Consider the following 22408-nt stretch of genomic DNA (forward strand, 5'->3'; position numbering starts at 1 on the left):
CTAATGTTACTATTAGAAAACCATTAACAGCTTCAAACTGGAGTATTGAGCCTCCTCACTAAACAGCTTTTTAAGTTCAATTTAAACATTTTTCTAAACAAGACTGCAATGAATCGAGTCATGAAAATCTAATTTGGCAAAACCTTTTTGCTGTTTTTTCTTCTAATGTCTTGACATGGCATTTAAAGTCCCTTAATTCAATTGTATAAAACATATCCCTGAAAAATGGCATGACTTACCTGAACCTTCCTCTGTCACCATCCCCAAACCCTCTGCTTTGTTCTGCCGCTCAAACGCATTCAGGTCCAGAACACTGAAAGTGAAGAAAGCTGTTATGAACCTGCCATGCCAACAAAGTCCAAGCCCACATAATCTAAACTCCATCCTCAAAAGTCACTTAAAATTCCTTCAGTTCTCCTCCTTATAGCCACGGATGGAAGCCGTTTGAGAAGTTACCTGCACGACTGCATTAAACCCGCCAGACTTTGAAAGAAGCCCACGTCCTTCTTGTCTTTCAAATAATCCAACATTTTCTGTCAGACAAGCACAGAAAATGAACAATTAGAGAAACAGTAAAATGCAGTAAAAACTAAAGCAAAAACTAAATTTGACTATGACCACCCATGACCATTACAGTCAGAATGAACATTGAACTTTAAGTTTTAGGGGACATATTTGATGTCTGCAATTTAAATCAGCATTTCGAAGTTTTGAATGTTATTTATGATTGGTATGGGTGTGAAAAAAGCTAAGGTTTGCTGTGGTGACTCTTATGCCACATTTACACCCACGTCAGCAATGAGTGTACAAGTGACCACTTCCAATGAAAAGTCTATGCAAACTTTCATAAATCCACAAATGCATGAATGCACGTTTCTGGTTTCCTTGTTCAAAACTCTCGCAGTCAAATACAGCTACGCAAGTTTTTAAGTACATTTCTTTAGCTCTACGTACAAAACTTGTACTTGTTGGTGAAAGCACAGACATCACAGATATATACAGCTGTGCATATTTATTAAAGGTGTTGAAGAGACCGTCACAGCAGCGTTTTTTGAGTTGATGGACACAACAACAGCTGATCATATATTCAGCTCTCTAGTTACTGCGCTCGACGATGTCTGACTGAACTGGTCATGTGACGTCAGTCTGGTCACTGATGGCGCCCCATTAAAGGTCAGAAAGAAGGCAGGTGATGCCACAAAATTCAGGCAGCCACCCAGGAAAAGACTCTTGGACATTTCATAGTGTTTTGCTCACTTGAGTGACAGTAAATGTGTTTCGGCACAGGATTTGAATCATGATACTGATGGCTGGGTGAAGTTTCAGGAGAGAACGAAAGGTTAACTCCAAATTCTTATGTTCACAAATGTTTGCAAGTTTAACTAGTTTAATTTTTCATAGATTTCCACATTTACATTTTAGGCAGATGTTTCATTATTTTTCCGTATCCCATCTTGAGTTTATTATTGGGATTGCTTCAGTGTCAGATGTAAAATATTCAGTCTGAATAAAATTGAATAAACCCATTTTTTTTTAAGTGAAATGCATTTTATCTGAGATCCATTGGCCTCTGTGAATGAATGTGTAATAATAAGTGATTAGGCTACCATGTTGGTTGAGGCATGTTTTCCAAGTGAGTAAAAAATAAAAGAAGCAGTTTTTGCTTTAAGTTACTGGTCCAGCCGACTGGGGATCAGACGGGTTGAACGTGGCCCCCGAACCAAAATGAATTTGACACCCCTGAGTGAAACCTTCTTATGTGGGACATAAGACCTGATCTTAAATGCTAAAAGAAAGTATTTAATAGAAAAGAAAACTAAAGAAAATAAACTAAATGCGTGTGTCCCTGTCTATGTGCATGCAAATGCTAATCTAAAAAATTGATTGAATATTACCTGCTGCACTTTGGAGTTTCCTCCATTGAGAATAGCAATGCCCAGTTTGAGAGTAGATGCCACCATAGGTCCCATTTCACCTTCACATACAAATGAAGCAAATTATTAGTTTAAAAGCAAACAACCCAACCCTCTTTTTTATATACAAACCTATGATAATTAAGACAAATCTTCACTGACTGCAGCAGAGAACAAACAAGGTATGGACCTGATTTTCTGATTGTTTTTCCTGCTGTGTGTTAAATTGTAGGAGAGTTGTTGAAAAAGGAAACACTTTTTAAATGTCATATCATTTCATACTAATTTCAGCAGGTTTACATGGCTGCTCCTCCTGGATGCTGCATCTGTACTGAGGGTCCGTGCAAACAACAGGGCTCACCTTTACTAGCGCTGATGGTCTGAAGCACCATCTCTGCTGCTCCGCGGTCATGCAGTCGTGCCTGCTGGTACAACAGCTTCTGCTTCTCCATCTCCTTTTCCTAGTTTTGAAAGGACACACAGCCCCATTAGCACTGATCCACCAGCCTGCAGCTGAGCTTGGCAAAAAGACTGAAACACAGAGAGGATCATCTACTTCAAAACTCTTGACTTCCCCATCTTCTTCCTCCTCGTCATGGCAACTCTGGATGAAGAATACAAAGTGAAAAAGGTGAAAAGATCAATAGAGATTTACAGAAACAACAAAAGTTTATAAGTTTCAAAACAGATTTGTAAAGGATTTCTACTGTTTGTACCTTAGCCATGATGTCAGCGTAGGCGATGTAGAGATTGTCCTCGTCTAGTTTACTGCAAACAAAAATATATGAATGATCAACTGCAGAAGCTGTGATTGAACAACTTATGGCAGAGAACAGCTAAACAATATAACTGTTGATTCTTTTAAACTGCTGCAAACATGCAGACTGACCAGAGTGGAGCTGGAAGCAGTTAACTTAATAGAACTTTGGGATGAATAATGAATCTTAGATAAACTCGTGTTCACTGCAGCTATCGTAGGAGTTAATCAGATTAAACCACTACGTGAGGATATTTCCTATAACAGGTTAAAAATAAGGGCATAACTTTTACCCCAGAAGGGTGATTTTAGTAGCGAGGGTAAGATCATGAAGCATCAGAAAGCAACAACTTGCTGGAGCTTTATAATCACAACTGACAGGTTAAGATGCATGAATAATCTAAAATGGGCGGGGCCTGTCCACACACACACACTCAAACGTTACAAACACACCTGTTGACTCCAAAAGTGTTCACACACAAACAAGTCTACATGGACACACACTACCACTAACATTCATGTTATCTTTTATTTTTAAAGATATTTTATTTTGAAAAATTACCAGATCTTTTCGGTTAAATTACTGTTACCTGGGTGCTAAATCAGTCCAGCGGTGAGTTCAACAGAGTAGGGGAAAAAAATCTATTTTTGGTGCCTCGGATGCGTGCCCAGCTTCCAGCTGCTGAATGATTCTCACACTCGTGTGCCCCCGTTTTTCCCGTCCACCTGTGTTTGACATTTTATTTTATTTAATCTTTACATAAGGTGTTAAAGGTGGTGTTTTAATGAGGTTCGTGGAATTATTTAATAGTTTTAATAGTGTTTTTGGCTTTCTCTTTCTACTGTTCCTCTCGGTTTGCGCTTGATCTTGCAGAATACAATTCCATTTGAAACAGACTCTTCTTCAAAATGAATCATTTTATGTTCTGGAGGTTAAATGTGGCATTTTTTCTGCAGAACTGTCAAACATAAAAGTGCTTTCCTAATGCTGGGGCATTATAGAGAAATATATAGGAATGAGGAACTACAATGACAAATATTGTGTATAATATACAAGTAATATAAGTATATCAGCAGAGTTTCTTAACTGAGTTTCCTGCAATGATGTTTTTGGTCGAGCAGCAGTCAGTATTAAGTGACACAGTACTGACACAGTATAAATACTGTTTGGGCAATGTGCCTAAATGCTTCACAAGGCCTCATCTACCCATCACTCATGATTAAAATCCAGGCAAGGGTCCGGGCAGGCGGCAGGCAGGCAGATTTAGGGTCAGGGTCAGAAGACAGATCAGGTCCAGATATAATGCTCGCTAATGAAGGCAGAGTGGCACAAAAAATATTTCCCATTGAGCTCAGGTCAGTGCAAAGCTTAAGTATGCTGTTGTTAAATAAGTGAATGATAGTCAGGTGTGCAGCATCCAGGAAGTGTGGCTAGAACTCTGAAGATGGTTCCCGCTGGTGACCAAAGGGGGAGACAGAGTTCTGACTTTTGGCATAGCGACTGAGTTAATGTCAGTCGCTATGCCATGTGAGATAAGACTTCCATCAATAATGTATGAATATGCTTGCATCCTTTAAATGGAAAATGAAATGAAAAATCCCGTTTTGAGTTTTTAACATGTACGTTTGAATCGCTGTCAATCAAACTGTGGCAAAGACGCTTTGTTTGAATTAATGAGCCATAGTGATGTCACAATTGGCCAAGAGTGCATGCATAAGCTCAAGTGAGGAAGAAGAGAAGATGGGTCTGCACATTTTAAATGCCTCCAAGACTGGATTTTGTTGTTGGCCACACATATTTAAAATTAATCTTAAAGTTGAAGTCCCATTAGCTGTCACGCACCTAGGTGCATGAAATGTGTTCTCCGCATTTGTCTTCTCTCTCTCACCAAGTTTAAAGGCTTGCTGTCCCACATTAACTAGAGAGGGTAAAAATAAAAACGGGAATTAAAATTAGGGGACGTTTTTTATTATTGCCAAGACGAAAATAAGAAAAATATAAAATTCAGGAGGCCCAAGCAGGCTCCCCATGACGCAGCCGTTCTTTTTCTGGCCACTAGCTCACCTCCATTGAACTACTAACTTTGGGGTCCGAGCAGCTGCTTAAAGTCACGTGATGTGTCAAGTTAGAAAGATGCAGTAAACTGAATCCAGTAGTTTTCCAAGATAAAACTTCCATCAGTTTTAGAAAAATAATCAAAACGAAAAAAAAAAATTAGAAAATAAACAAAACAAAAAATATAGAAGTTAGTGGCCCGGGGATTGGGGATGACTGGTGTATATTATAGCTGCTATACTTACCATATACAGAAGTATACGGTAAGTATACTTGTCCTGTCCAACAGTTAAGCAAACAGAAATGAGCTGCCTGAGGGCCTCTTGTGTTGGACAGATTTTACTGTTACGATACGGGGTTATGATTCTTCTGACACAAGGTGTTTATTTGTATAAACCCTTTTGTAATTCAGGCTAAACTTTATACTGATTATGTTTGCATACTGTTTTTTTTTTTTGCTGGGATTGGAATAAAAAGAAGGGAGAAAAAGTAAAAGGGATGTTAGAGATGGAAGTTAAGGGTACTAAGATAGGGGAGAAAAATGGGGTTAAAGTTGGAGGATGATTACAAAAGTGTGTGGGGGGGGGGTAGAATCACAAAGCAACAGGAAACTGGAAGTTTATAATCATTATTGTCAGGTGTAGATGTTAGTCAAAAGGAGCAGGGCCTGTCGACACACACATTCGATGTTACAAATATACATGTTGGCTCCAAAAATCTTCACATACATATATGTCAACACATACACAATACTACAGCTCACACGCACATTCTTATGCATAAAAAACAATGTATGTAAACCATTCCGTCATGCATACTATTTGTCCAATGGTGAGCTGATACCTATGCTCAGGTGAGTTTTTATGTTCAACTTATGTGAATGATGGAATGTAAAAAAAAAAAAGAATGACCTGTCACCCCCACACCAAGACCTCTCCCAAAGAAGCAGCGGCAGCCTGAGCCTCTTGAAACCCGGCATGATTTAGCAGATCGAGAAAATCTGCATCAGCCACCCAGACCAGGGCCAGCAGGACCAACACAGCGGCCCCTAACACTAGAGAGCAGGGGGGGCACAGGAGCACGGAGAGTGCAACCTCCATCCCAGCCAGAAGAATAGCCCTCCCAGCATGTCACGGGGCCAACCACAAGGCCACACACCCATAGAGCCCCCCCTAAGTTTTGAGCACCCAACCCCAAGTACAAACCAGGGTCCCCCAAGGGAGACATGGGCCGATCAGGATCAACCACTGTTGGAATTTTGGAGAGGCCCAGCGCCCAAGGACAAGGACCAGAACCACAGAGACACGGACACCCCAGGATCAGATGTGATGTGATCCCTGGCTCATGGTCTTGCCAGAGATCTCAGGGGTCCCTCTCCCTGTGTGGAGAAAGGGCTGCCGGGCCCAGGAAGCCAGCTCTCAAGTGACATGGTCACCACTGTTGAGGCTCTGGTTGCCCCCAGAAGGGGTGGGGTAGGGGACAGCAGTTCAGAGGTCCTACCTTCCTTGTGTTATGACGTTTTACCGACGGTGGTCGGTAAAAAAAACGTCAAGTGTACTGCTTTTTGCTAAGGGTTCCCATAATGGCTGTCGAGGTTAAAAATGGGGAATTATGTTTTCATGCGCTCCTGCCAAAGCTTCTTGAGAAGTTTACTGCATTTACCACATTCCCAGTCCTCATCTGATAAATTTAAAGACAGACTACAATAAAAACGGTCTATTTTGTATTTTTCACATGTTCTTGTGGGATTTTTTCTGATGATGGAGGATATATAAAGAAAATTAATCTTAAAATTGCATTTCTGACTATTTCTTGGTTCAAACCGCTGTGAATAAAGACCAGACGAAAATCATGAAAATGATTTTGTTTGTGATGTAGACAATACACCAGGTGCGCCACAAGCTCTATGCTCTGAGCTCTAAGCAATGGGGTGGGGGGGATTTCCAGTCCAGCGGTCCCGCCCAACAACTCAGAGGCATATTTCTAATGACTGACTGCCGCTCTCCAAACTATAAACTATATAAACTTTGACTAATAACGGCATAATCATAATTAAAAGACCACTACTGTGTGACAAAGTCATAACAAAAGCTGAGGATAAATTCTAAGGCAACACCTACAAAACCTGAGTTAAACCATATGAAGCAGACACTCCGCACATCTGAAGGAACCCACCATTTCTCTGTGAGTGCTGTCCGGCTGAAGAGCTGGATTAGCTGATGCAGAGGATCCATGTGCTTCATCCCCTCCTCCTCTTCAGCTGGCTCCTGCTCCCCTGCTTTCTGAAATAATCAAAGGTCAAAAAGAAGAACATGTAAGGAGGTTACAGCAGACTCGTATGGACTGTTAGGTCAACTTGGGTGAAACTGATGTTTCATGAGATTTTAGTTTTTAGGTACCGTAATTTCCGGATTATAAGATGCTACTTTTGTCACATGCTTTCAACTCTGCGGCATTATTCAATTATGCGGCTAATTTATGCATTTTCTTAGTTGCATTCTTTCTAACGACCGCTAGGGTCGCTCGAGCAGAAAGGGTAAGAGTGATACAGGGGGAATACGGTATATGTGTCAAGGAAAATGCAAGTTTAAATTAAATTCCCGCTTTGTGAATGAATAGCATAAACAGGCCCTCATCTTGGAAAATGCAAGAAGAAATGCATGTGACGCAGCTTTCAAGTTAAACGCAATCGATAAAAGCAGTGTGAAAAAATCCACCATCACCAACATGTTTCAAAAGCCGGTCTGCTGCGTGACGGAGAGGACAGCGCAAGCTCAGGAGAGAATTTTCCTCAGGATGAGAGTGACACTGACAGCGACAACGAAGGAGACACTGAGAGAGTGTGTGGCGAAGAATATCTGACACTGTTCCAATCGTGTAAAAGTAAGGTAAAGTAAAGTAAGCAGTGATTCAGTGATTTTTACATTTATATTTTTAAACCAGCCCTGTTATTGTTGTGTTACGGTGTGTCACTGTTGTGGAAGAAAACTTCCGGCACGCGCGCTCCTATAAGTTTCTGCTGCTCTTAGTGACTTTTATTCTCTCTCTCTCAGTGACTTTTACCGGCATGTTTTTTTAACCAGCCATGTTAGTGCTCTTACTACCCTATTGCTGCTATGTTACTGCCATGTCACAGGCGCTATTTGGAAAGAAAAGCTCAGTTATATTATTAAAACTTTGAAAATCCTTCTGTGCATCGTCTTTCTTTGTAAATATATCATGTGTTGAACCTTTCCTGCAATTACTTTTTTTCTTTATGATGGTGGTCAGAAAATGCAGGGGAGATCCTACCCGCTGAAGGCAGATCTTCCTTCAGGGTTCACTTCCCCATTCAGACCCTTAGAGCCCCCAGAACGGGTTAATAAAGAATCATTCCCCTTTCTACTGGGGCAAACCTTCTTTTATTACAGTTTCCCTTCACTCTTTATATCAAACAAGAACACGCACCCCAACACACTTCCACTGCGTGCCCTCGCTCCCTCTTGCGCTGCACATGCTCTCCCCTCCTCCGCTGCACACGCTCCCTCCTCTCTCTTACACAGCGAGTAGTTTCAGCACATACACATCCTCATTCTACAACACCTTTTTCAATGTGGGCACATGCGGCTTATAGACAGGTGCGTCTTATGTATACACATAATTGGTTTATCCTTTAAAAATGTAATAAGTGCAGGTTATAATCAGGTGCGCTCTGTTGTCCGGTAATTACGGTAATTAAAAAAAAAAGATAAAAAGTAAATATCTAATAAAAAACTTTTCTTTCTCATTCAGATTTTCCCATCAGGGGTCGCCACAGCGAAACAACCGCTCTTCCGAGGATGAGCCGCATGGTTAACTTGGCAATGTTTTACGCCGGATGCCCTTCCTGATGCAACCCTCTCAACTTATCCGGGCTTGGGACCGGCACAGAAGCAAAGAAGGGGATAGGGAGCAGCCCAGATTCGAACCCTGGTTTCACGGACAGAAGGTGCCGCAAACCAGCACGAGCTAAACTGGCTCCCCAAATATCTAATGAAAATCTAACGTAAAAATAAAATTTAAGGAAATAAAATTAAGAGACAATGAATTTAAGTGAGAAAATAAAAATAGAAGTGAGGAAAAAAGGGAAATGAGGTCGGTAGTGGGCGCGGTGCCAATTAAGGTTCCAGCTGTGCACACAGGGGCTGATTTGGATGTGGTGCATCCGTAGCCCCAGATCAGACAGTGCTTTCCAAGAGATCAGTAAACTTATGATCATGAAAGAGGAATAACCCTTTTCAAAAGCATCAAAATCACAGAGGCAGCTGGTAAGATTTCCGCGTCAGCTGCCATGTCACCGTAAATGTTTTTTTAGCCTTTATATTTATTTATTGTAATAATTGCAGGTTATAAGAACACTGCTCTTTGAAAAAATATGTTTACTTATCCCACTCTCCAAAAACATGCTTCATAGGTCAATTGGTTACTCTAAATTGCCCATATGTTTGAATTTGAGTGTACATGTGTGCGTGATTGTGGCCCTGCAACAGACTGGCGACCTGTCCAGGGTGTCTCCTGCCTTCGCCCGCAAGTGGCCGGGATAGGCTTCGGCAACCCTGTGACCCCGAATGGGAAAAGACAGATTTGAAGATTAATGTTTATTTATTACTACATTGTCACTGAATATTCATAGTTATGAAGTTAACTTTGGATAAATTAATGGTTTAAGTTGTTGAGTTAACCACTTAGACATGAATTTATCTTTTGGTAAGTTATTAATGTTCCACATTTATTCTTGTAAATTTATTAAACATTGGGTTTTTGTTCAGGTCTGTCACTACACGTTATCAGACACCACACCATCAGGCATTGGCTGCCAAGCATCTACTGTCATGTCTTAACCTCTCAAAAAGTTGGAAAATAAAACAAGACAAAACCGAGAAGTGCGTCTAGATGGTGTGAAAATTCCTGTTTAGAAGACACTATGGATGCGTTCCCCCTTCAAGTGGGGCACAAACACTTGACATAGATCCTCGTCTTGTCAAGTCCTGCTGAAAATATGGACCCCCCACACACACACTCCCTGCAGGTCAACTCACAGCTAAGTCCTCAATGAGTTGGTCTTCAAAGTAATGCTCCTCTGCTTCAATCCATGACTTCTCATAGCCCTGCAGGAACAGGTTCACAGCGCGGTGTCTGAGGGGGTAGAAAGGAAACATGAACACAACTCTCATGATTAAAATAGTACATCTTTATCATTTTGAAGGCAACTAACCATACAGGTCTCTGAAGAAAGTCTAAATTTGGGACAATTGGGCCCTTAGTGTCACTATTCAAATCCACTAAGTCAGTGTTTTTCAACCTTTTTGTGGCAATAAAAGCTGGAAGTTGCAGCATTTCTTTTCTAAATGATGTAAAAGAAGTTAAGTTAGAAGATTTAAAAACTGTTTGATGAGTGTTCGTTGTAGTTTCAAGACGTTTAACAAGGAGGACTCATTGTGCGCTGAGACACTGTCACTTTCACCCAATGCATCATGGGAGATGTAGTGCAAACAGCCGCCGAACGCAAACAGGGTAGCTTCTCTGAGCTTTATTGTTTTGTTCACTTTTTCTACGGTCTGATACCGGATCCCGCAGAAAGCTACACCACTATAGACGAGCTTTAGCTGGTCTTTTTTGTTAGAACTGAGAGACTTTATGAGCAGAATCGGAACAAGGAAGTGAAGACTTTAACCACTTCTAATTGGTCAGACTGCTGACATGTGATTAAGCCCCAAGAATAATTGGCGGAACCAGTTAAAGGGGCGGAACTTTTCAGAAAACAGCTTTAGCTGCAGCTAAATAGCGGTACTGTCATTCTTATCAAAATGTCTTTAATAGAATCAAATAAACACAAAGAAAAAAGTATTTTACGATGTTTCATATTCCGAACTACTCTGTGTTTTATCAGAGCCTGTTTGGATTAACAAAGAGCTGATATCCTGGAGATGGTAAATGTTTTTAGAACAGTTAATAAGGGCAATTTCCCACGGCACACCTGACCATCTCCGGCACACTGGTTAAAAAAACACAGCACGAAGTAATCCAAGTAATCCAAAAAATGTAAGTAAATGGCCAAAAAAAATTGGAGAGATCTGACACTTTCAGTGTGAGCAGAAACAATTTGACTTCAACAGTCAAAATGACAGTAGATGCCAGAACAGTTTGCTTTTATGTTAAAGTAAAAAGATGTGCTAATTATCCAAACATATTTCCATACATAAGGACAGCAGAGACAGTGACACTGAACAAACCTGGGCAAGTTGTAGAGTGGCGCCATTCTGAAGCAGGCCACCACGGCTCTTTTCCTCTGCTTAGACAGAAGCTTATGCCACACTGCCTTCTTGCTGCGTTGGGGATGCTCCACCTGCACACACAGGCTGACACCTCAGCTGCTGAATGATCCCTGGGGCCTGTTTCACAAAGGAGGTTCAACCAACTCTGAGGTCAAACCTGAACTCTGAGTTGGTCAATCGAGAGATTGACAACTCTGAGTTTTCAGTTTCAGAGCAGCTGATCCGCGTTAGATCAATCAACTCTGAGTGGACTGATTCGGAGGTGAGCGTGCGCACCGCGTCTATAAGAAGCCATTATCAATGGAGCGCAGATATCACGAGTCACCATGGCAACCGTGAAAACAAAGAGGTCTGCGTATTTTTCGCCAGCTGAACTTGACGTGCTGCTGCAGAGTTGCAGTGAATATGAGAACATATTCCAGAAGAAAAGCAACACCGCTGCATCTGCAAAACAGAGACAGTTAGCGTGGAAAACATAGCTGCTCAAGTTAATGCCTAAGTTTGCATTTAAATCATTGTTATAAATATTGACTGTAATAACTTTTTAAATAGCGTAAGGTGTGAAATAAAAAATGGTGATATTTAGGTGTACTTTTGAAGTGTTATTCCTGGTGTAAATGCATGAAATGCTGCATAGTGTACAGAACCAATCTGGGGGAAAATGCATTTAACGTCGGTAATGTTTAGAGGACTTTTTTGTTAACCTTCCCCTCTAGCAAACGTTGGTCATTTTAATATTAATACATGCAATTGTGTTTTTAAAAGTGAACTTTTGTCTACTGTTGAACCTTTCGCTGCGCAAAGACTTCCTTCTTTTCTCTCGTCTTTCCGACCGTGCGTGGTCAAAAGCGCAGGGGAGATTTCCTTCAGGGCTGAAGGGAATTCTCCTTCGGGGTTCACTTCCCGTTGGAAACCCTCAACCTCCAGAGCGGAATAAGAATGACTCCAAAACAGTTATTCTGGGAATGACACCTTCTCCGTCCTCCTCATCCGTGCTCACCCCCCCCCCCCCATCTGCACCTGCAATCGCCCCTCCCCTTGTCTCTCGTGGATTGCACCCCGCTCAGCACACACACGCTGCAACACTACCCCTGTATTGATCAAGTGGTATAGGTTTATATGGGATTAAGAAAGTAAGCAGTGCTAGAAAATTGTGTTTCCAAAAAGTAATTGTTACATTAATCTAATTCAATGTCCCTGATTTCATTTTCATGTAGATGCAATCCTGCAGGAATTAAAAGAAACATGGCAGCAGCTAAAAATGAAGTATAAAAACATAATTCAATCAGGTCAAATGTGAGCATGTCATGGATGTAGGCTTTGTTGACAATATTTGACATATGAAACATCTACATAGCAAGACCTAATGTTGTTTTCATTTTGTATATGTAATTGACTGCAACGAAAAACGGTAACGCTCAAACAAAAACGTATGGGGAAATGACAAAACATCGAGTCGAGGTCTCAAAATCCTCGTACGACGTAAATGTAATTCTCTACGAATTAATGCAGCCTCCTCATCTATTGGGTCCTCCAAAAAAGGACAAGCCATTCTTGTCACTTAGATCGCGTGACGGAAATGTGGGCAATGAAGGTTGAAGCCAAATATAGTGCTTCGTCTTTAAAAAGGGGAGGGGACCGGCAAAAACTTCGAGTTTGGAGAATAAAACCTGCTCCCGACCAGGTTAGGTTCACAGCATAAGTAACCATGGATACTGACTCCGAGTAAAAGTTAACTCTCTTTCAGAAACGGGTTTGACTTACTCTGCTTTCTCTGGTTTGACAAACCTCCGATTCTGAAACGGAAAACCCAGGGTTTCCCTGATTTCCGGGTTTATGAACTCAGAGTTTACACTTAACCTCCTTTGTGAAACAGGCCCCAGGGGCCTGTTTCACAAAGGAGGTTCAACCAACTCTGAGGTCAAACCTGAACTCTGAGTTGGTCAATCGAGAGATTGACAACTCTGAGTTTTCAGTTTCAGAGCAGCTGATCCGCGTTAGATCAATCAACTCTGAGTGGACTGATTCGAAGGTGAGCGTGCGCACCGCGTCTATAAGAAGCCATTATCAATGGAGCGCAGATATCACGAGTCACCATGGCAACCGTGAAAACAAAGAGGTCTGCGTATTTTTCGCCAGCTGAACTTGACGTGCTGCTGCAGAGTTGCAGTGAATATGAGAACATATTCCAGAAGAAAAGCAACACCGCTGCATCTGCAAAACAGAGACAGTTAGCGTGGAAAACATAGCTGCTCAAGTTAATGCCTAAGTTTGCATTCAAATCATTGTTATAAATATTGACTGTAATAACTTTTTAAATAGCGTAAGGTGTGAAATAAAAAATGGTGATATTTAGGTGTACTTTTGAAGTGTTATTCCTGGTGTAAATGCATGAAATGCTGCATAGTGTACAGAACCAATCTGGGGGAAAATGCATTTAACGTCGGTAATGTTTAGAGGACTTTTTTGTTAACCTTCCCCTCTTGCAAACGTTGGTCATTTTAATATTAATACATGCAATTGTGTTTTTAAAAGTGAACTTTTGTCTACTGTTGAACCTTTCGCTGCGCAAAGACTTCCTTCTTTTCTCTCGTCTTTCCGACCGTGCGTGGTCAAAAGCGCAGGGGAGATTTCCTTCAGGGCTGAAGGGAATTCTCCTTCGGGGTTCACTTCCCGTTGGAAACCCTCAACCTCCAGAGCGGAATAAGAATGACTCCAAAACAGTTATTCTGGGAATGACACCTTCTCCGTCCTCCTCATCCGTGCTCACCCCCCCCCCCCCCATCTGCACCTGCAATCGCCCCTCCCCTTGTCTCTCGTGGATTGCACCCCGCTCAGCACACACACGCTGCAACACTACCCCTGTATTGATCAAGTGGTATAGGTTTATATGGGATTAAGAAAGTAAGCAGTGCTAGAAAATTGTGTTTCCAAAAAGTAATTGTTACATTAATCTAATTCAATGTCCCTGATTTCATTTTCATGTAGATGCAATCCTGCAGGAATTAAAAGAAACATGGCAGCAGCTAAAAATGAAGTATAAAAACATAATTCAATCAGGTCAAATGTGAGCATGTCATGGATGTAGGCTTTGTTGACAATATTTGACATATGAAACATCTACATAGCAAGACCTAATGTTGTTTTCATTGTATATATGTAATTGACTGCAACGTAAAACGGTAACGCTCAAACAAAAACGTATGGGGAAATGACAAAACATCGAGTCGAGGTCTCAAAATCCTCGTACGACGTAAATGTAATTCTCTACGAATTAATGCAGCCTCCTCGTCTATTGGGTCCTCCAAAAAAGGACAAGCCATTCTTGTCACTTAGATCGCGTGACGGAAATGTGGGCAATGAAGGTTGAAGCGAAATATAGTGCTTCGTCTTTAAAAAGGGGAGGGGACCGGCAAAAACTTCGAGTTTGGAGAATAAAACCTGCTCCCGACCAGGTTAGGTTCACAGCATAAGTAACCATGGATACTGACTCCGAGTAAAAGTTAACTCTCTTTCAGAAACGGGTTTGACTTACTCTGCTTTCTCTGGTTTGACAAACCTCCGATTCTGAAACGGAAAACCCAGGGTTTCCCTGATTTCCGGGTTTATGAACTCAGAGTTTACACTTAACCTCCTTTGTGAAACAGGCCCCAGGTCTTATGTTTTTATTTACGCTTTGTGTCTGTGTGAATTTTCTCGATTCACCTTTGCTGCTGAATATGCCGTTTGCAGAGCTGATTGAGAGCTTCCTACTCCACCAGTCACTAGGCTGGAAAAAGCTCCCAGACACCGCTGCTCCAGTGGTGGCTGAATTCCTGGGTGGAATCAGTTTCTCAGCCTGCCCCTGCTGTCTGCGCCGGCTTAGAAACTCGTTGAAGCCATGTGCTTTTTATGATCTAGTAGATTTTCATCCCTTTTGTTTTACCTGTTTCATTTGATCCTGTGGTTTAGTTCTTGTTTAGCTTTTTTTTTTCTAGCTGTCATTTGATAACTTACCGTTTTTGTGTTTTGGGGGTTGTATTTCTGTTAATATTTTACTGCTGAAAATCCCGAGAATTTATGTTAATTAGACACTGTTTTGTCCCTCATTTGTGTTTTTATCTCCACCAGTCACCCTAATAAAAGGCTGTCCTGCCATTGTCAACTCTCCCAATTTCTAAAGTCTTAATTTTACCTGTTTTTGCCCGTTACCCAGGATCAGGGACGTAACAGGAGGCGTCATAAACTTGTTTCAGAAGGAGCATGAAGACAGGAGCTTCCTGTAGACACACCTGATCCAGGTGGAAGAGAACATGAGCGATGACCAGGACTCTCTCCACAGTCTTTTCTGGGTCAGAGGTGTGTTCTTGGTGGTGGGGGAGGTCCCTGTACAATGCCATTTGCCAGCGGATAGCTGGATCCTCCAGCTGCATGCACATGTCATTGTTAAAAAAAATTACATGAGTGTGTCAACTTTTCCAGATTCTTGAAGCAGCGCTCACCTTCCCCTGCAGGTGCAGATTGTTCCTCAAGGTTTCTCTGACTTCTTCCTCTGTGTCTTTCTAAAGATGCAACAAAAATAGCAGCTCCACCACTTGCTTGTGCATAGATACTCCAGTAAATGAGTTTGTTTATGTGTGTTCTAACTCTGGTTCACTGACCTGAGAGAAGCGGCTCTTAGCTAGCGAGATGAGGTCCTGCTCTCCAGGAGCACAGGTGTTCAGGCCCACAGGTAGCAGACGCTTCAAGGTGGCAACAATCAGACTCGTCTGCATTGAGTATCTGTCTCCCTTCCTCTTCATCTTCTTCCTCTCCTGGTCTGAAACTATCCCCTGAGGTAGACAAACATGTACACATATAGATATTTAGTAACCATTTTCTTTGGAAAATGTTTGCTCATCCATATTCATCAAACTCGTGTCCTACTGCCATACCTTTGACATCTTGCACTTTGTGTCAGATATCAGGAAGGACATGTTGTTGATTTCATTCTGGACCACAAAGTTCTGTTCTTCTCTTTTGAAGTTCTGTGGAAATAAAATATGTTCACAATCAACCATTCTAGACTTTATCAGTCCACCATTCTGAAAACATTAAACTCTCTGATCCAACAAACCCAAACTATCATATGTCTGTGTTTCTTCTGGACTTAAGAAGGTTCAGGTCTGAGACTAAACTTACATGAGACTTGGCCCAAAAGATGAAGACCTCTGCCACCATTCCAAACAGCTCTTCTGCATCCGGGTTGGACTCCTTCAACCACCGGGCCCTACAGAAAGCATGAGACCCTTACATGGCATGCAGTCTGCACCCATGCAGGAATGGGTGAAGGAAAAGGGGTGTTCATACCTGTTATAATCCACAAACCGGATGAGAAGTGGGTAGAAGGCATACAGGTCTCTGACCAAAACGGTAAACTGGTCCATGATGAGCAGCTCTCTTTCGGACATCTCGCCCCTCCCTTCAGCCCTGCTGTGCTCCTCATCCATCAACACAACTGCTGCTTTCTGCATACACAATAGGTTCATGACCCCAAGGGTTTCAGCTGAGTTGTTTTAGTTCCATCGTATGTTATTTCTGTTGATTTATCATATTCAGTCATGAAACACTCAGACGGATTGATCTCCTTTTATCATTCTTCAATTCCCAGGAGAAAAGACAACAGTTGTGGTATAAGAAATAGATCAATCCTGATTAGTCTAATACCAATTTACCAAGTTGTTTTGTCTGACACCTAAGCACCAAATTATTGAAAAACTCACTTTCTTGAGTTTTTCCATCAGAGGTAGGAAGTGGGTCCGGAGCAGCTGAGGTTTGGCTTTGCTAATGATGGGCTGTGAGAAGACTGAGAGCAGATACACACATGTAGTCAGTACACACCTAAATAACAAAGATCCAGCTACTGCTAGATAACGAAGCATAAGGTCAAAAAATATGTTTAAAGCTATGTTTGACAACACATGTTCAAGTGACCACTTTCAATGAAAAGTCCATGTAAACATGCATACATACATTTCTACAACAGGGCTTTATGTACAAAACGCAAATTAAAAGTTAAAACCAGGTTGAACTTTGACCAATCAGGGACTCTGCTTTGGTGGTGACGTATGGATGGCGTACCATTTAATTCACGGAAGTGCCAACCATTTGAAAATTTTGAATAACAACAATTGAATAATTGTGGTTTTGTGCCCAGCTGGAATTATGTGACACCAAGTCTTTCATACACCTTAATAGAGCTGTGAAAGAAAAAACCTGGAGCAATATTTACACGATTTGCACCACTTCAACATTTCCCACCAAACCTCTTCGTCCAACTGTGGTGGACATGAGCTAGTATAGGGTAGAATCAGTCCAGTGTGAACGCTAATGCTTTTGGTGCATTCTTGAACACATGTCACATGCCTGATATGAACGTAGCATTAGAGCAGCACTCTGTTTCAGCTCAGATGATGACCTTCTCCTCTTCTTAGCTTAAGTTCAAATCATACTCACAGCTCATACGATCTGGGTCAGAAAGACCTTGTTTTGGTGGAATATACATGGTTCCACATAAAGCTCCATAGAGGTGGTCCTTTGACCTCCCACAACAGGAGTGTCTTTACCTGCCAGCCTCTTCATCCAGGCGCCTTCGTCAATTCCCAAATTGTTGTAGATTATCTTTAGAATGTTTCCCAGCAGAGTGTTCATGTGTTCAGAAGTAACACAGGAACAGCAAGTGTCTGCCTTCCCCGGGTTGTTTTCTGGTCCGTGCTCCCACCAATGAGACATATAGCTGCACAGCATCGGCAGCACCACCTGCAGACAACAGGAACACCACCGATCTGTCAGTGTAAGGTTTCACACAAGAACATGAATGCAGATGATACAGTACCAAGTTCAGAAGGACTTTCACTGACTAAAGCTGGAAGAGGACTTTGGTAATGTCTAAAGTTACAGTTGGAGTAAATGATTGGAAAAAATAAACCAAACAGAAGATAAACAGTCTGGTTCACAGGATTGATCATTTAAGAAACAGCAGAGCTTTCCAACACTCTAGAGTGCAGTGCTTCTTTGGTTTCTTTTACAACACTTAAGCTGCTTTAAGTTCTGTGTCTAATGCCCAGTTAATACTTCATCGATCAGCCATCACATCAATCATATTGTGTCCTTATCACAATTGTGCAGTTTAGTTTATAATAAGGTTGAACGGTTTCACCTCTATCTGTCTGCTAAAACTGCGCCGACCTTCTGAGTGGCTTTTTCAAGCTTGACGTGATTGTCTCCAGCATTTCAGTGGTTTGGTATTTGTTACTGTGTCTCTATTCCCGCTGTGTATACTTAGAATTATTCCTGACACAATTCCTGTATTTTCAAGATAGAGGGAGACCCAGATAGGCAGCACGAAGGACCTTGCCTGAAGATCCACACTGGATTTTAGCTGGATTTTGCACGTGATACTCCTACACCCAACCAACTGAGCTATTCAGCAGAATTATAATGCCAAATAGGAAGGGTTAGACTTTGCTTCTACCCAGAGGAATTTGACATAAACATTTGGAATATAAACAGGAATATAAATTGCTTTCAGTTGGACATTTCTTGATGAAGTGTTGCAGAAATGACATCAACTGGTAATACATCTATGCAGACTTGTGGCCTCCTGGATCACCACTTCTTCCTGACATTTTCTTCTTCATGGCAAAAACGTCTTTCAGATTTTTCCATCTTGCTTTCAAGTTACTGGCTGTCTTTCCAGCAACATGGTCATTTTTTTCCAACTGTTGTCAGCTCTCTCTGCGTCTCTGTATTCCCGCATGGAAGTATCATAGAGGTTACAGTATTTCATAACTTCTTCAATAAAGTTTTCATCATCTGCAGTGCTGAAAAGGCAACATTTTCTAGATCGAGTTTGCTCCACCATCGCATATGCTAATCACTCAAAATAAATATGGGATTAATGGGGCGATATGGACACAATTATACTACTGGCAATAAATTCCTATCGTAGATGATGTCATCAGCTTGTGTCATATTTCATACACATTTGGGGCGATTCAGGCCTGACAACCAATGCGACCACAGACCAATGCAGTATAAACAAGGCATTAAGGTTTTTTAGTGGCATCATTGGTTCTTTAACAGTTTTTTGGTGGCATCTGGAGCATTTTATTTTCTTTTTTTGTTAAACCTCCTGCAATTCTTCATTTGAACCTAGAGAGATTCTTCTATTGCCCTTTACACAGTTCTTTGGTTTCATCTCCAGTGGTTTTCCTGTTAAACCTATAACAGATCTAAATAATTCAGTCAGATTCCACCACTAGTGGTTTTTTACAATGGATTTTCCCCTTAACTATGAGGTTATTTGAGTGAGACAAGGAACCCAAGCCATTTTAAACCAGCATCAACTATTAAGAAACTGTGATCTCCAACCCTGGTCCTGCAGCGGTCTTTGTCCTGAAAGTTTTTAAGCAAACCCTGCCCAAATAGCTGCAGAATACCCTGGTTTAGGTGCTTTTTGAGGGAATGTGAATTGCTTCCCTACCCCTGCAGCTTCTCCCTATTGCTCCAATTGCAAAAGTATTTGAAACTATAGCAGTGTCTGACAGTGTTTTTTAAAAGAAAGCCATGGAAACTTAAGGCTGGCAATCTCTCCACCGGGAGGGAGGAGAAACATATTTCTTCATGTGGGTGTGCTCTGAAGCACAGATGTTTTTTACCTTTAAATGCAAGTATTGCGTTTTTGTTTTTGCATAACTTTTTAAAGTTATAAAACCAAAGTTGTTGTGAATTTTCCAAGCACTGGCAGCTGTATGCTAACATAGATGACTGCCGACTATTGATGACGCAATCAAGCGGTAGTAACATCTAAATCGGAAGACACTTTTTTCCATATCTCCCCTTGGAGGGATACATGAAGGTATAGTGAGAAGCACCTGACTTATTCACAAGAAATCTAAGTAAGGGTGGCTGACAAACAAGCCGGGCATGAACTCTCAAGAACCAGGGTTGGAGACTATTGGTGTCAATGAATAAACTGTTCACCTCCATGACATGAGGCATCTGTGTGTATTTCACACCAGACTCTGCAAGTTCCATAATCTCTTCCAAAGACTTATGCAGGTTCGGGACTAAAGGACAGATGTCTCCCACTGGCCCCACGAGGCCTAAAGCTAAAACGAAAAAGGACAGAAGTTAGTACAGGCTGGATGCACGTTATGTGTAACAACATATCTGAGTTTGTGTTCCTGACCTGGAGCCTCATTTCTAAAGATTTTTATGCACCAAACTTGATATGTATGTGGATAAAAAGAACAGAAAAAGATGCACTTATTTGCACTTATGTCCATCCTGACGTTTAAGCATGATACACTAATCACAGATTACACCATCACAGATTTACAGATATTAAAAGCTATTAAACTATTATTAATTAATACTGCAATCATAATACTTTTATTAAATATCAATAAAGAAATTTTGCTCACCCCTTTACCCCTCAACAAAATACATTCCAACACACACATACATCCACACACCAAACACATAAAGTATAAAGCATATTTCCTGGGGGGGGAAACCAGACCATCAGAAGTACTGTAGTGGCCATGGCCCATGGGGGCTGGCTTCCTGGGCCCAGCGGCCCTCTCCACGCAGTGAGAGTGATCCATGAGTTCTCTGGCAAGTCCACGAGCTGTGGATCACATCACATTTGAGCCTGGGGGTGCCCCGCAAGAGGTGGTGGGTGGTTGCCTGGAGGGTGGGGCAGATATCTCTTAGAGGGCCCTGGCTTGTGCCTGGGGTTGTGGTGGGGGTATACTCATGGCCCCTGGGTGGTGGGGGGCTGCTTGTCTGGAGTTGGTGGGGGCTCTCCGGAGGTGGGGCCCTGTGCCATTCTTCTGGCTGGGCTATAGTTTGCACTCTCTGTGCCCCCCTGCTCTTTGGCATTAGGGGCCCGTGTGGCGGTCCTCCAGGCCCTGGTCTGGGCACCCAACGAACGGACATCCTCTATCTGCTAAACCACACTGGCATTGGGGGTGGGGGTGGGGGGGGGTCTGCCACTCCTGCTTTGGCAGGGGTCTTTGTCTTTACCGGACACTCTCCCTCTTTTTACATTACATCATTCACCACAGTAGAACATAAAAGTCCACCTATGCAAAAGATTTTACCTCGCCTTTGCACAAAAAGTATGCGTGGGTTTGGACAGGTTTGGACACACCTATTCTTTCAAATGAATGGGAAGGTCTGTCCAAACTTTTGGTCTGTACTGTAAGTATGTGCATGTTAGATGTAGTTGTATTGTGAAATGTAGCCACGAGGGGGGCAGGGTCTCATTGTGTGAGTTCCGAGCCTGGATAAATACAGAGGGTTGCTTCGGGAAGGGCATCCAATGTAAAATCTTTGCCAAACCAAAAAAACAAACAAGACCTTTGACACCCATACCAGATCGGTCCTGGCCTGGGTAACAATGACCGCCATCAATGCTGTTCACTGAAGCGTGCCGGTGGAAATTGGACTGCTGTTGGTCAAAGAAGGGGAGGAGGAAGGTGCATTTGTAAGAAGAGAGAGAAGAGTAAGGTCATGAGAGTAGGGAATTTGATTGTTGGAACTATGAAAATGTAGACATAGTTGACATGATGCAGTGGTGGAAGGTAGACATACTGTGTGTCCAGGAGACCAGGTGGAAAGGTAGCAAAGCCAGAAGCTGAGGAACAGAGTTCAAGTTGTTTTGTCATAGTAGAGATGGGAAGAGAAATTGAGTAGGAGTTATCTTTAAAGAGGAGTTTATTAGGAATGTTGTGGAGGTAAAAAGATTGTCAGATAGAGTTATGAGTCTGAAGATAGAAATTGAATGTGTGATGATTACTGTTATTAGTTGGTATCCACTTCACATCCTACCTGTGCTGCATACTAACTACTGTTATAAGTTGGTATGCAGCACAGGTAGGATGTGAAGTGGAGGTGAAGGAGAAATTCTGTTTGTATCTTGATGTAGTGATGATTAGGATCCATAGAAGTAAGAGAGTTCTCGTTAGTGTGGATTTAGATGGACATATTGGTGCAGTAAACATGAGTGATGAGGAGGCAATGGACAAGTTTGGTATCCAGGAGAGGAACATTGGACAAATGGTGGTTGATTTAGCACAAAAAGATGGAAATGGCTGTAACAGATACATTCTTTGAGAAAAGGCAGGAACATAGGATGACCTAAAAGAGTGGAGGTAGAAGCACACAGATAGACTCCATCTTTTGTAGACGGTGTAATCTGAAGATCAGTGACAGCAAAATAGTGGTAGGTGAGAGTGTTTCCAGACAGCATAGGATGGTGGTGTGTAGGATGACTCTGATGAGGTAGAAGATGAAGAAAGAAAGGGCAAAGGCAGAGAAGAGGACACACTGCTGGAATCTGTACAACGTGAGAATGTTGCAT

The 22408-nt window shown here is 41.9% G+C and overlaps 1 protein-coding gene across 2 annotated transcripts in view; it reads right to left on the bottom strand.

Annotated features, from left to right (window-relative positions):
- The window catches only part of LOC101172231 (ryanodine receptor 2), a 310508-nt gene that overhangs the window by 99250 nt on the left and 188850 nt on the right, over window positions 1-22408 (bottom strand). For both annotated transcript variants that reach the window (XM_023949560.1, XM_023949561.1), the window contains exons 71-88: window positions 20023-20150; window positions 17604-17796; window positions 16761-16843; window positions 16348-16505; window positions 16180-16267; window positions 15933-16025; window positions 15660-15830; window positions 15501-15560; window positions 15291-15425; window positions 10978-11090; window positions 9784-9880; window positions 6902-7008; window positions 2630-2681; window positions 2470-2517; window positions 2275-2374; window positions 1896-1975; window positions 457-533; window positions 240-313 (exon numbers count right to left, since the gene is read on the bottom strand). In XM_023949560.1, the coding sequence (XP_023805328.1) occupies window positions 240-313; window positions 457-533; window positions 1896-1975; window positions 2275-2374; window positions 2470-2517; window positions 2630-2681; window positions 6902-7008; window positions 9784-9880; window positions 10978-11090; window positions 15291-15425; window positions 15501-15560; window positions 15660-15830; window positions 15933-16025; window positions 16180-16267; window positions 16348-16505; window positions 16761-16843; window positions 17604-17796; window positions 20023-20150 (1857 nt within the window). The remainder of the gene's footprint in view (window positions 1-239; window positions 314-456; window positions 534-1895; window positions 1976-2274; window positions 2375-2469; window positions 2518-2629; window positions 2682-6901; window positions 7009-9783; window positions 9881-10977; window positions 11091-15290; window positions 15426-15500; window positions 15561-15659; window positions 15831-15932; window positions 16026-16179; window positions 16268-16347; window positions 16506-16760; window positions 16844-17603; window positions 17797-20022; window positions 20151-22408) is intronic.

The sequence above is a fragment of the Oryzias latipes genome, chromosome 19, assembly GCF_002234675.1.
Source record: "Oryzias latipes chromosome 19, ASM223467v1".
Lineage (NCBI taxonomy): Eukaryota > Metazoa > Chordata > Actinopteri > Beloniformes > Adrianichthyidae > Oryzias > Oryzias latipes.